The sequence below is a fragment of the Eschrichtius robustus genome, chromosome 14 (genome assembly GCF_028021215.1).
Source record: "Eschrichtius robustus isolate mEscRob2 chromosome 14, mEscRob2.pri, whole genome shotgun sequence".
NCBI classification, from domain to species: Eukaryota; Metazoa; Chordata; class Mammalia; order Artiodactyla; family Eschrichtiidae; genus Eschrichtius; species Eschrichtius robustus.
Genome location: NC_090837.1, coordinates 11,420,710 through 11,433,087, shown reverse-complemented (window position 1 = coordinate 11,433,087; position 12,378 = coordinate 11,420,710). Strand labels below are relative to the sequence as shown.

Below are 12,378 nucleotides of genomic sequence, written 5' to 3'. Positions count from 1 at the left end.
GGACCAGGGATTGAACCCGTGTCCCCTGCACTGGCAGGCGGACTCTCAACCACTGCGCCACCAGGGAAGCCCCCCAACCGATTTTTGACAAAATGCAAGAGTAATTCAATGGAGGAAGGATACCCTTTCAACAAATGCTGCTGGAGTGACTGGAGATCCACAGGCTAAAAACAAACCTTGACCTAAACTTCATACCTTATACAAAAATTAACTCAAAATGGATTACGGACTTAAATGTAAACATAAAACCATAAAATGTTTAGGAGAAAAGCACAGGAGAAAATCTTTGGGATCTAGTCATAAGCAAAGAGTTCTTAGACTTGACACCAAAAGCATGATCCATGGAAGGAAAAATTGATAAACTGTACTTAAACAAAATTTAAAACCTCTGCTCTGCAAAAGACTCAATTAAAAGGATGAAAAGACAAGATACAGAGAAAATATTTGCAAACCACATATCTGACTAGTAGGTAGAATATATCAAGAACTCTCAAAACTCAACAGTAAAAAAAAAAAAAAAAAAAAAAAAAAGCAAAACAATCTCATTAGAAAATGGTCAAAGACAAACAGTAATTTCACTAAAGAAGATATACAAATGGCAAATAAGTACATGAAAAGATGTTCAACTTCATTAGCCATTAGGGAAGTGCAAATTAAAACCACAATGAGATAAACTATATATCTATCAGCATGGCTAAAATAAAAAATAGTGACATAACCAGAGGCTGGATCTCTCCTACATTGTTTTCCTATATATAAAATGGTACAGCTCTCTGGAAAACAGTGTAGCATTTTCTTATAACACTAAACATGCAATTATCACATGACCCAGCAATTGCATTTCTGGGCATTTATCCCAGAGAAGTGGAAAAATATGTTCACATAAAAACCTATACACAAATGTTCATAGCAGCCATTATTTGTAATAGCCAAAAACTGGAAGCAACTCAGATGTTGTTCAATGGATAAATGATTAAACAAGCTGTAGTACATCCACACCATGGAATACTTAGCAATAAAGAGGAATGAACTACTGATACATGCAACAACTTGAAAGAATCCCCAGAGAACTATATTGAATTTTTTTTAAAAAAAAAGCCAATCCCCAAAGATTACACACTGTATGATTCCATTTGTATAACTTTCTTGAAGGGACAAAATTATAGAAATGCAGAACAGATTAGTGGTTGCCAGGGGTTAAGGATAGAGGGTGGGGAGAAGGGGATGGGAGCAGGTGTGGTGATGGAACTCTTTTTTATCTCAATTGTGGTGGTAGATACACAGACCTACACATGTGAGTAATTGCATAGATCTAAATACACACACACACACACACACACACAGAGGAGTTGCAATAAAACTGGGGGAAATCTGAACAATATCAATGTCCTAGTTGTGATATTATACTACAGTTTTTTAAGACGTTATCATTGGGGAAAACTAAGTACAGGGTATGTGAGATATCTATACTATTTCTTACAACTCTGTATGAATCTACAAAATCTCAAGATAAAGTTCAATTTAAAAGTTCCATGTAGTTCATGTACAGTTGTATATTCATCATTCACTTTTTAAAGCATTTATTGAGTTGCTCACATGTGTGAGGCATTAGCTTAAGTGCTGATGGAGTGGAAATGGGGAGAAAGAGGGTGGGCAATCTACGAAGAGGTATTGAGATCCCACCTTCACTGACGTCACAATTGTAATTATATAAATGTTTTTGTGATTTTTTTTTTTTTACGTATGTGTCTTCCACTAGCAGAGGGCAGAGACTGACTGTTAATTACCACTCCATCTCCAGTGCCAAAACAGTGTCCGGAATATAATAACTATTCAACTGATACCTGATAAATGAATGAATGATTGAACAAATGAAACAATCAATAGAAAAGGTGGTAAACACCACCAAATAGTTAAAATACAGTACAAAAAATAGTGACGTGATGAAAAGTGCTTATGAAAGCAGAGGAGGGAATCACTAGCATTGTCTAGGGGGCCTGGGGGAAGGCTTCAGAGATGTGATCTTTCAGGCCAGTCTTACAAGATGAGATGGGGGAAGAGGAGAAAAACCATTCCAAGCAGAGGGAACGGAGCATTCAAAAGCACAGTGGTGTAAGAAAAGCATGGGATTCCCTGGGACCAGCAAAGAGTTTGTTGTGCTTGAGTTTATAGTTCTCTACTGAGGGAGGCAGAGGGTGAGGCTAGAAGTCTGACTGTGGATTCGACACTAAGGCAAGTTGGGCTTTTGTACGAACAGTGTGGTGACACTAGAGTTTTTGAAGCCAGCAAATGATGATCAGATCTGCCTTTTAGAAAGTTAACTCTGACGGCAGTGAGGAGGATGCACAGCAAGGAGGACAGAGAGAAGGTGAGAAACCAAGACAAGGGCTTAAAGTGAACGAAAATTCTCAATTCTTCATAACCAATTCTCCAGAAAACTCCATCCTCCAAAGTTCTGCATTCGTGGAAGGTGAGTGTTCATAACTACTGGCCTGAATGGTTTATAACATTGTTATCTTTAAATCTGTGTAATGAATCATATCATGGGGCTGTAGAGACATTTATTAAGTTGCTCTTTTCTGCAGATTCTTCCAATAGAAGCATGCTGTTTTAGTTTTTAATTTGAAATTTCCCTTTTAACAATTTTTAAAAATTTGAAATAATAAACTATTTTTTATACTTCACAAAATTTCACATGTTGGTGGTCCATTTATTAATATTTTGACCTCAAAAATGACCATTTCCACATGCTGTGTTCATGCTATTAAGGAACTACACTTCTCTTAAAACACAAAATGACTATTTTAGCAACAAGTTAGAGCTTCAGTAAATAAAATATTGATCTTTGGAGAGAATTACAAATCTGAATATGGAGAATAACTATAAGTACTTTCCACACATTTCTGTGCACATATACATGTATTTGTTCATGATAAAATGTAAATACAATTGAATGGCATCTCTCTAATGTGATAATAACGTGGCTGAACCACCCCTGTCCCCCCCAAAAAAAACCTCTGCCAGGTTGGAGAGGGAAGAGCAAAGGGGTTAAATATACTTCCCTCAGGGCACAATGAAGTGACTTTATCCCCCTTGCTTTCTTTTTCTATCATGTGACAACTTTAACAGCTCTGTTCTAACAGCAAAGAGAGGAACGTGGACTGTAAGAAGAGAATGGCAAGCTGTGGAATTTAGAGGTAGGTAACGCTTTTCTTTCTTTTACAAGGAATAAAGACATTTAAATAGTTTTGTATATAAAACCTCACAGATGGGTATTAAATGCTATTTTTTGATTTTTTTTTTTATTCTAGAAAAAGTAACACATAAAGAAAAGTTGACGAAACAGTATAATGAACCACCTCAGGCCCAGTTTTAAATTATCAACCCACTGTCCACCTTCCATTACTTTAAAACATGTCCTAGATAGACCATTTCATCCGTAAGCAGTTCAGACTGTATCTCTGAAAGAACTATTTTCAAAAACATAGCAACTATACCATTAGTATACCTAAAATTTAACAATCAATTTTAATGTCATCAAAGATAAGTTCAAATTTTCAAAGTTCCCAGATTGCCTCATAATTTTTTTTTTTGTTCTATTGTCTTCTATACGAGTCAAAGTTCAGGTCCAAATATTGTGGTTAATTGATCTGTCAAAATTTTATTTTAATGGCAATAATTCAATATGTTTTAAAAATTAAACTTAAAAAATTAAACTTAGAAGTTTTAATGAATTTAAATAACAAAATCTAATATAAAATGAGTGCATAACCAGATTAAGTCACACAGGCAGGACAATGTTGATATGTGTGCTACAAATACATGGGCACATGGTCAAACTAAGCAAACTTGAAAAAAAAAAGCTGGGGTTGGGGGAGGGTTGATTTCATTTTTGCCTGTTTTAAAAACGCTTTGTTTTTCGGTCACTTTTAAGTACAAAACTGCCCATAATAATGATTTTAATAAGATTTTTAACAAGGAAGTCCATTAAACCATGCTAACAAAACTCTTCTGTAATCTTTCACTTGTGTGTTTTAATATTTGCCCTGTTTTACTTTGGCCAAATACTTCCTCCTTCATTTGAAATTAGCTTGAAAACACAGGACTTCAGAGTTTGGAGGGATCATGTGGCTTCCTCATCTCAGAGAGTAGGCAGCTTTGATATTATTATAATATTGTTTCCCAGTGAGAAAGCTAGCATGAGAAATCAATCTGCTGACAATTACAGACTATGTTCTAATTTGTTAACAGACAGTGCTATGTAAATATAATCAGTAAAAGTTTTATTAGCACAACATGAAATGACTTCGGGGTTTATCCTTTTATAAGGCTCGGTAAAGTTAATATTTTCTCCATATTGAAGAGATCTTGTTACACAAGTAAGAAAGAAACACATTTAGTTCAAGATTTGAAATAATAAAGGTTAGCAACTTATCATCAGCAGAAGTCTACGGAAGTCAACATGGTGAATGCCAGACTCTTTACTCAGATAATAATATAACAAAGAGTCATAAACTTGTATATGTCAATCAATAATTGACATATACAAGTTTATGTCAATCAATAAAAAATGTAATATAAAATATTTGATGGTTGTGAGATACTGTAATTAGAAATTACTAGGTCTTCTGAAGTTTGCATATCAAGTTCTAATGGTAATTCTTAGGTTCAAAAAAAAGTATACGGTGGTCCCTTCCACATTCATTGGTAAATTCTAGACAGCAGTTCACTATGGAGTAAATTTATTAATCAAAAGCAAAATTTGTTACTGAAATTCAGGAGTCTCAGTGCACTCCATGTATGTGACACTTTGCATTAAGCCTAGGGCTTAAAATGCCCAGTAAAATAATTAACAATACTTAGTGAGTGCTTGATATGTGCAGAGAACTGCATTAGGAGCATTAGCAAACTGCAAAATAAAGTGTCAGAATGATACCAAATTCAACCACTAATACACCTGGTTTAAAAGAAGTGCTTAAAGAGAGTAATTTAGAGATGGGAAAATTTGAGATTTAATGTTTTAAACTCAGAGCATCTTGTAAAAATTCCCAAGAACTTAACTGTTCCAAGTTCTACAACATAAAAAAAATCTTGTATGGACTTCGCAAATTTAGAACGTTGACAATGAACTGACTTCTAATCCTGTTTATTTTTATTGTTTACACTGACGTCACTCATTTTCCCCCAGAGTCCCTCATGTACTAATTGCACTTTATCCTCTGTATGTTCCAAAAATTTTTTCTGACTCAACAAAATGCAAAATTCAAGCTCTTGATTCTTTTAAAACAAAGTAAATGCAGGTGTCACAGCAAATATAATCCACTAGATTCAGGTAAGGCAATTATAGAGTTGATTTGTTCAGTTATTATATAAAAGTGCAGGTGTAAATCTCTGTTAATGTACAGAACAGACGAATACCACATTCTAACCCAACCATCCATCTTACCTGCCTCACAAGGGAGAAGCAGTGCTCACATCAACAACACCTATTCGCAGGGCTTCCCTGGTGGTGCAGTGGTTAAGAATCCACCTGCCAGGACTTCCCTGGTGGCGCAGTGCTTAAGGATCCGCCTGCCAATGCAGGGGACACGGGTTCGAGCCCTGGTCCGCGAAGATCCCACATGCCGCGGAGCAACTAAGCCAGTGTGCCACGACTACTGAGCCTGCGCTCTAGAGCCCGCGAGCCACAGCTACTGAGCCCGTGAGCCACAACTAATGAAGCCTGAGCACCTAGAGCCCACGCTCCACAACAAGAGAAGCCACCGCAATGAGAAGCCCACGCACCGCAATGAAGAGTAGCCCTGGCTCACTGCAACTAGAGAAAGCCTGTGCGCAGCAATGAAGACCCAACGCAGCCAAAAATAAATAAATAAAATAAAAAAACCAAAAAAAAAAACCTATTCACATTTTGACAATGATGGAAATCTCATCTAAGAAATGTGCTATCAGCACTATCACTTTACAATATGTTCAATAATATGAAAGATATATGGCAATTACAACTTTCTGATCCCACAGTCCTGTTTAACACTTGAGTGCGTCTCTCCCTCCCACCCACCCCCCCCACGCGCCCTCTCCCCCTCTCTCCCTCTCTCTTCTCTTTTCCTGCTCTGTTAATGCATATTAGAAACTACAAAAAAAAAAAAAAGAAAAGAAAAGAAAAAGAAACTACAGAAAGTTTAGTCAAAAATAAATTAATTAATAAGGCTCTTTCTTAACTGCAAAATGATCAGTTAGTAATACTATTAATAACATTGTTAATAGTATTATGGTTTTTAAAATGATAATAATAGTTTGCTTTCCCATAGTTAACACTATTTAGTTCTGTCATGATTTTTCAGAGTCTGGAGCCCCATGCTGTATTTATACTTCATTTTATGAATCACTCAGTATATGTCCTCTACTTAACGTCCTCTTGTTAATACCCATGCACCCCTTCACCTTGTCAGGGATAATTAGAATTCAATTTGTTTTTCTAAGATACTAGCCAGTTAAGGATCACTTAAATTTTGTAAGCTTAGTCTACTCAATCACCTAGTCATTAAATACAATGTTAAAAAGCAAGCCTACTGGATCATATCTACTTTTTGAAAGCAGCTTCTAAACTTGTATTCAGGTTTACTATAGTGATATAAATTTGAAGTAAAATTTTTAGTAAGATGAAAATAAAGACATCTATTTTTTAGGGTCAGATCAGGAAAAAATTTTAAAATAATACAAAATAGAATAGATTAAATTAAGGAGGCTGAAACATAGCCTTTACAATACAATCAAATGATTGCAGTAATTGATTACTTTGGACAAATCCAAATTCTCTCCCCTCTTAATGATGATCTTAAAGGACTCATAACCAAGAGGTTTAAATGTAAAACTTGAAAACAAGATCCATAATAGGCAGGAATATAAGAGGAAGGAAGGCTGGTGATAGTCTAAGGGAAGAAGGGGAGCTAGAGTTCCTCTGGAACAGATAAAGGCCAAGGAAAGAGCCATGTGTTTAAGGAGATAAGTATGCATCCCTTTAAGCCCTTGTTGGTTGATAGAACTGTCAGAACACTACTAGCTTATGCTTCTGGTGTATGGAGAAAATGGGGAACATATTCTTAAACAATGGGAGGCTTGGTTGAGGCATACAATATAACAATGCTATTCACTCTTCTTATTTGAAAAAAAAAAAAATTAAACCATGTTTTGGAAAGCAAGTTCTTATCATCTATCTGCCATAGAATCTCCTATGATTGGAAAGAAACCTAAAGTTGTACTGAAGACAGAATAACTAAGGAACTATTCAGAACAATTTGTAAGAATAAAAACTAAAAAAAAAAAAAAAAACACCTAAAAAAAAAAATCAAAACGCACCTTGAATATCCACGTGATAAGGCTGGCTTGAAAATGATGTAGAAGTAGTATATTCAGACTTAGAAAGATGAATATTTGTTGATATGGTATAGTGATATACTGTTAAAGTTTTTAAAAAGCAGCTTATAAAACAATACATACAATATAACCTTCTTAATTACTATTTTTAAATAACTGAAAAAAAGTCTGGGAGGTTATATGTAAAAAAATATTTGGGTATAGGAGGTAAGTTTTATTTTCTTCTAATTACTCATCTGTATTTTCTATTTATTAACATAAAAAGCATGTATAACTTATATAGTTGTTAAAATTTATAGAAGAGCTATATTGGGTCAAGGACTTCCCACCATATTGTGTGAAAAAGGAGAAAAAGTTAAAGGGAATAAAGGAGATCTTAGCTTCCATATCTATTCATTTAACAACACGTCTTCTTGCTGGGAGCTCCGAACTTCAGGATTAATAAGGAACTGATTCTACAACATCTTGTAACAGGGAACTTATAATTTTAGAGTGATATAAATTCATCATTATTACTTTTAACTAAAAAAATAACTGTGCAGATTAAAATGTCTCCACAGTGCCTGCTACACTGTAGAATAGAACTAACAAATTTCTAGCCTATGGAACATACAATAATATTAGTTTTAGGCATCTTTCAGAGAGAATAAAACATTTATATAAAAAGAATCCAAACTGAGGATTATGAACTAACTTTTAAACAAAACACCTTACTTGAGTTCCAACTATTATTAGCACTTAAAATATACAGCTTGAATAACTATTGGGATAATGGGCTCAGCAGGCTTAACTGGTAGTCTATATATTCTATTACATCACATAGCTAGCTATGCTTTGGGGAGAAAAATCTATTTAAAAGCATAGGCAAAGCTATGTTCAATACACAGCTAAAAGAATAAAACATTTATACAGGAATGAAAGACAAAATTCAAGGTATTTTCTAATTTTAACTAGTCAGTCTAGTACTACTAATAAGCATTAATACTATAAATACTACATTGAGGCCATTCAATGTAAGCTTCTTCAATTTTCCTCCATCCCACTTTAAAATTTCTCTTCACCACTTCAGTCTTCCTTTTTCAGGTTAACCACCTTTCCCCAACACCACCCAAAAAAGGCCTCTTAATTTTGTATCCTACTACCTTCTCATTTCATTAAGTCACTTTTCTCATTTTCCTTAAATCTTTCATTGCTCTTCAGACTTTTTGGCCTACCATACGCTCAAGGTATCATTTATTGAGGGGAGGAGAGGGAACTTGCCCTGACAGGAAGACACCCTGGGGAAACAAACTCACTAGCTCCCAATCTCCTCATCTCCAAACGCAATAGGATTCTTCTCAAGTCATATCCTTCCATGACCTTCATGTAGCATCTCCCTACAAGGCTCTTGTTTCTTGGTTTGTGTGGCGCTTTGCTCTAGGAGTTCCTTTCCAACCATCTTTGCTGGTTTGTCCTTCTCTTACCTCTTAACAAAGCATCTGTGCTGGGCCTCTTCTCTCCTCTCTACACTTTCTCTTACTTATCTGATATGCTTTCAGCTCTCTCTCCCAAGCTTTGGACGCCCTCAATGAATCTCTTACAGGCTGATTTTCTTTTTTCCATTGAGGCTGTCCTAGTTCTAGAACCTCATTACCAGTCCTAGTTCTCATTCCCAATCTCTTTCTTCCATTAAGGCATTCTACAAACTACTGGTAGCAGTAATCTTTCAATGGCTCTTATTGTATCAGTCTCTAATCAAACACCTTAAATGGCTCCCCAACACCCACTATTTAAAGTTCAAACCTCTTGGTATGTGATTCGCGGGCCTTTGATTTGCCACTATCCCTAAGTATTCTATACTTTATTCACAATGTCTGAACTGGGCTAAAAAATACATTGATTATGTCCTACCACACCTGCTGAAGAAGCTACTGAGTATTTAAGACAGCTCAAATTCTATCTCCAAGTTACACCACCTCCCTTCACTCTTAATGTGTAGAAAGCACTTAACAACTTCTTTGTGGCATTGATGTCATTCTGCCTCGCTTTTAAAGGACATGGGCATTTCGTAATTTCATTAATAGGAAATATTAATGAAATTCATATGAAATTTATTAATATGCATATGATTAGCAGTAGGAATCTTATTTACTTATTTGTCCTCCATACAGTCTTTTTTTTTAAATGAAAATTTGGAGATCTTTTATTTTGAACATCTTTCCTTGACCAAAGATACATAAAGTTCATGAGAAGCATCAGCAATCACATTTTAATTTATATACTCTTATCACCATCACTCAAGAAAAGAAAAAAAAAAGGCCCCAAATCAGTTCCAGAACACATTAGTAAAATAGATTCCAAAAAAAATACTCCATAGCATCTTGAATATAGTAGACAATGCAGATTATATTCATTTGAAATTAGAGATTAAAATAGAGATTACTTCTCCAGGATCTGAGATAAAGTTTGCCCCTGCCTTATTTCTGAAGAAAAGATCTGGGAAACAAATAAGCTAAATAAACAATACTCTGTGTGTGTGTGTTGGGGGGGGGTGCTTAATAAATGACTTAAAAGAAATCATTTCAAAACACTTTCATTTGAATTATTTTACAAAAATGAGCAATTCTACTCCTATGCCTATACTCAAGAGAATTGAAAACATATGTTCACACAAAAATTTGTACATGAATGTTCACAGCAGCATTATTCATAATAGTGGAAACAACTCAAATGTCCATCAACTGAAGAACGGATAAACAAAATGTGGAATACCCACACAATAGAGTAGAATTAAGCCATAAAATGGAATAAGTACTGATATACGCTACAACATGGATGACCCTTGAAAACATTACGCTAAGTGGAGAAGCCAGACACAAATGGCCGTATATTGTATGATTCCATTTATATGAAATATCCAGAATTGGCAAACCCACAGAGACAGAAAGTAAGTTAGTGGTTGCCAAGGGATGGAGGTAATTGAGAGTAACTGCTAACAGGTAGAGGGTTTCTTTTCTTGGGGTGATGAAAATATTCTGGAATTAGACAGTAGTGATGGTTGCACAACATTGTGAATACACTAAAAACCTGAATTGTACACTTTAAAATGATGGATTTTATGTTATGTGAATTTTAGCTTAACTAGAAAAAAAAAAAAATAGTTGTGAGTTTTGTCTCCTGAATAACTTGATTTGGATTTGTGGTGTAACGGAAAAGAAGTCTCACCTTTGAATCAGGAAATCTAGGTTTAAGTTATTTCTGCGCTAACCGGCTGTGTGATCTTAAGGGCATTACTTGACTTTTCTGAGCCTCAACAGTCTCATCTATAAAGTGAGAACAATTAATGCCTCACAAAGTTGTGAGACTCATGAAATAAGGTGAAATCACTAATAAACTCTAAAGTCCTTCACAAATGAAAAACCTTATTGTTATTTTGTATACTTAAAATAATTTTAAAAAATCCTAAACTGTATTGACTAGGCCATGATTTCAACTTTTGATCACTGGCACGTTATCTAACCAGCTTTTATTGTCGTAGATGAATAGCATCCTGAATTTGTAGCAATTATCCTGTGGGCACCAGTAGTACAGTATGTCACAGACGTATTTAATTCTAATCTTCACAGTGAAAAGTAGCATGAAATGACGGTTATAAACAAAGGCACAGAAATGAGTTTCAGTCTAGGTTCTTCCACTGACCTTGAGCAAACACATAACTTCTCTGACTGTCAATGTACTGTAAAGTGTGCGTGTGCGTGCGTGTGTGTGTGTGAGAGAGACCTACCCAATAATAGGAGTTACAAGATTCATTGAGATATTTGTTATATAAGGCACATATTGCAATATCTGGTACCTAGCAAGCATTCAATAATCAGCAGTTGTTATTATTATTTCCATTTTGTGGAGTAACAGGTTTAAATGATGGGTCTAAGTTTATGAGACAAATCCGAAGCATAACCAGGAATAAAGAATAGATATTTTGGACACTAGATCAGGTAATCAGGATAGGGGATGATTCAGTGCCCTTCCTATTGTTTTTCTAGCATCACACGGATCTTTACAGCATTGCGTTAGCCAAATAGTTTAATTTTTTGCTTATTAGTTAAAGAAAAGACATAGTCCTATTCAGCATTAGTATAAGGTCTGACACAAATAGATACTCAGTAAATATTTATTGAATAAACAAATGAATAAAGAGTATGTTATTACTGGCTGTATCTACAACCAAGCATCAACACAAAATCCAAAGCATTAACTAGACATTTCCAAATATCCATACTTTTACATATATAAAACATTTTATATTTTAAAAGTTCTCATTTGGGTGTCCTATCTGCTCTTTGGCATCAATACAAAGGAAGGCACATATTTTTTTAAAAAGGAGGGGGACTTCCCTGGGGGCGCAGTGGTTAAGAATCTGCCTGCCAATGCAGGGGACACGGGTTTGATCACTGGTCTGGGAAGATCTCACATGCCACAGAGCAACTAAGCCCGTGCACCACAACTACTGAGCCTGTGCTCTAGAGCCCGCGAGTGACAACTACTGAGCCTGAATGCCACAACTATTGAAGCCGGCGTGCCTAAAGCCCATGCTCCGCAACCAGAGAAGCCACCGCAATGAGAAGCGCACGCACCTCAAAGAAGGGCAGTCCCCGCTCACCGCAACTAGAAGAAAGCCCTCGTGCAGCAAAGAAGACCCAATGCAGTCAAAAAAAAAAATCACCTGGGAAAGACAAATATAATATGATATCACTTATATGTGGAACCTAAAAAAAAAAACAAAAAAAACGATACAAATGAACTTACATACAAAGCAGAAATAGGCCCACCGAGGTAGAAAACAAATTTATTGTTACCAAAGGGGAAAGGGGGCAGAGAGGGATAAATTAGGAGTTTGGGATTAACATATACACACTACTATATATAAAACAGATAACCGACAAGGACCTACTATATAGCACAGGGAACTATACTCAATATTTTGTAATAACCTATGAGGGAAAAAAAATCTAAAAAAAAAAGAGA

At 35.4% G+C, this 12,378-nt stretch overlaps 2 protein-coding genes across 3 annotated transcripts in view; one reads left to right on the top strand and one right to left on the bottom strand.

Moving 5' to 3' along the window:
• Positions 1 to 12,378, top strand: part of LOC137776169 (uncharacterized) — a 35,150-nt gene that overhangs the window by 3,422 nt on the left and 19,350 nt on the right. Inside the window, exon 2 of the mRNA XM_068562419.1 lies at positions 2,314 to 2,470. Coding sequence (XP_068418520.1) covers positions 2,314 to 2,470 — 157 coding nt within the window. The remainder of the gene's footprint in view (positions 1 to 2,313; positions 2,471 to 12,378) is intronic.
• TAOK3 (TAO kinase 3) overlaps positions 1 to 12,378 on the bottom strand; it is a 179,483-nt gene that overhangs the window by 147,864 nt on the left and 19,241 nt on the right. The window lies entirely within an intron of this gene.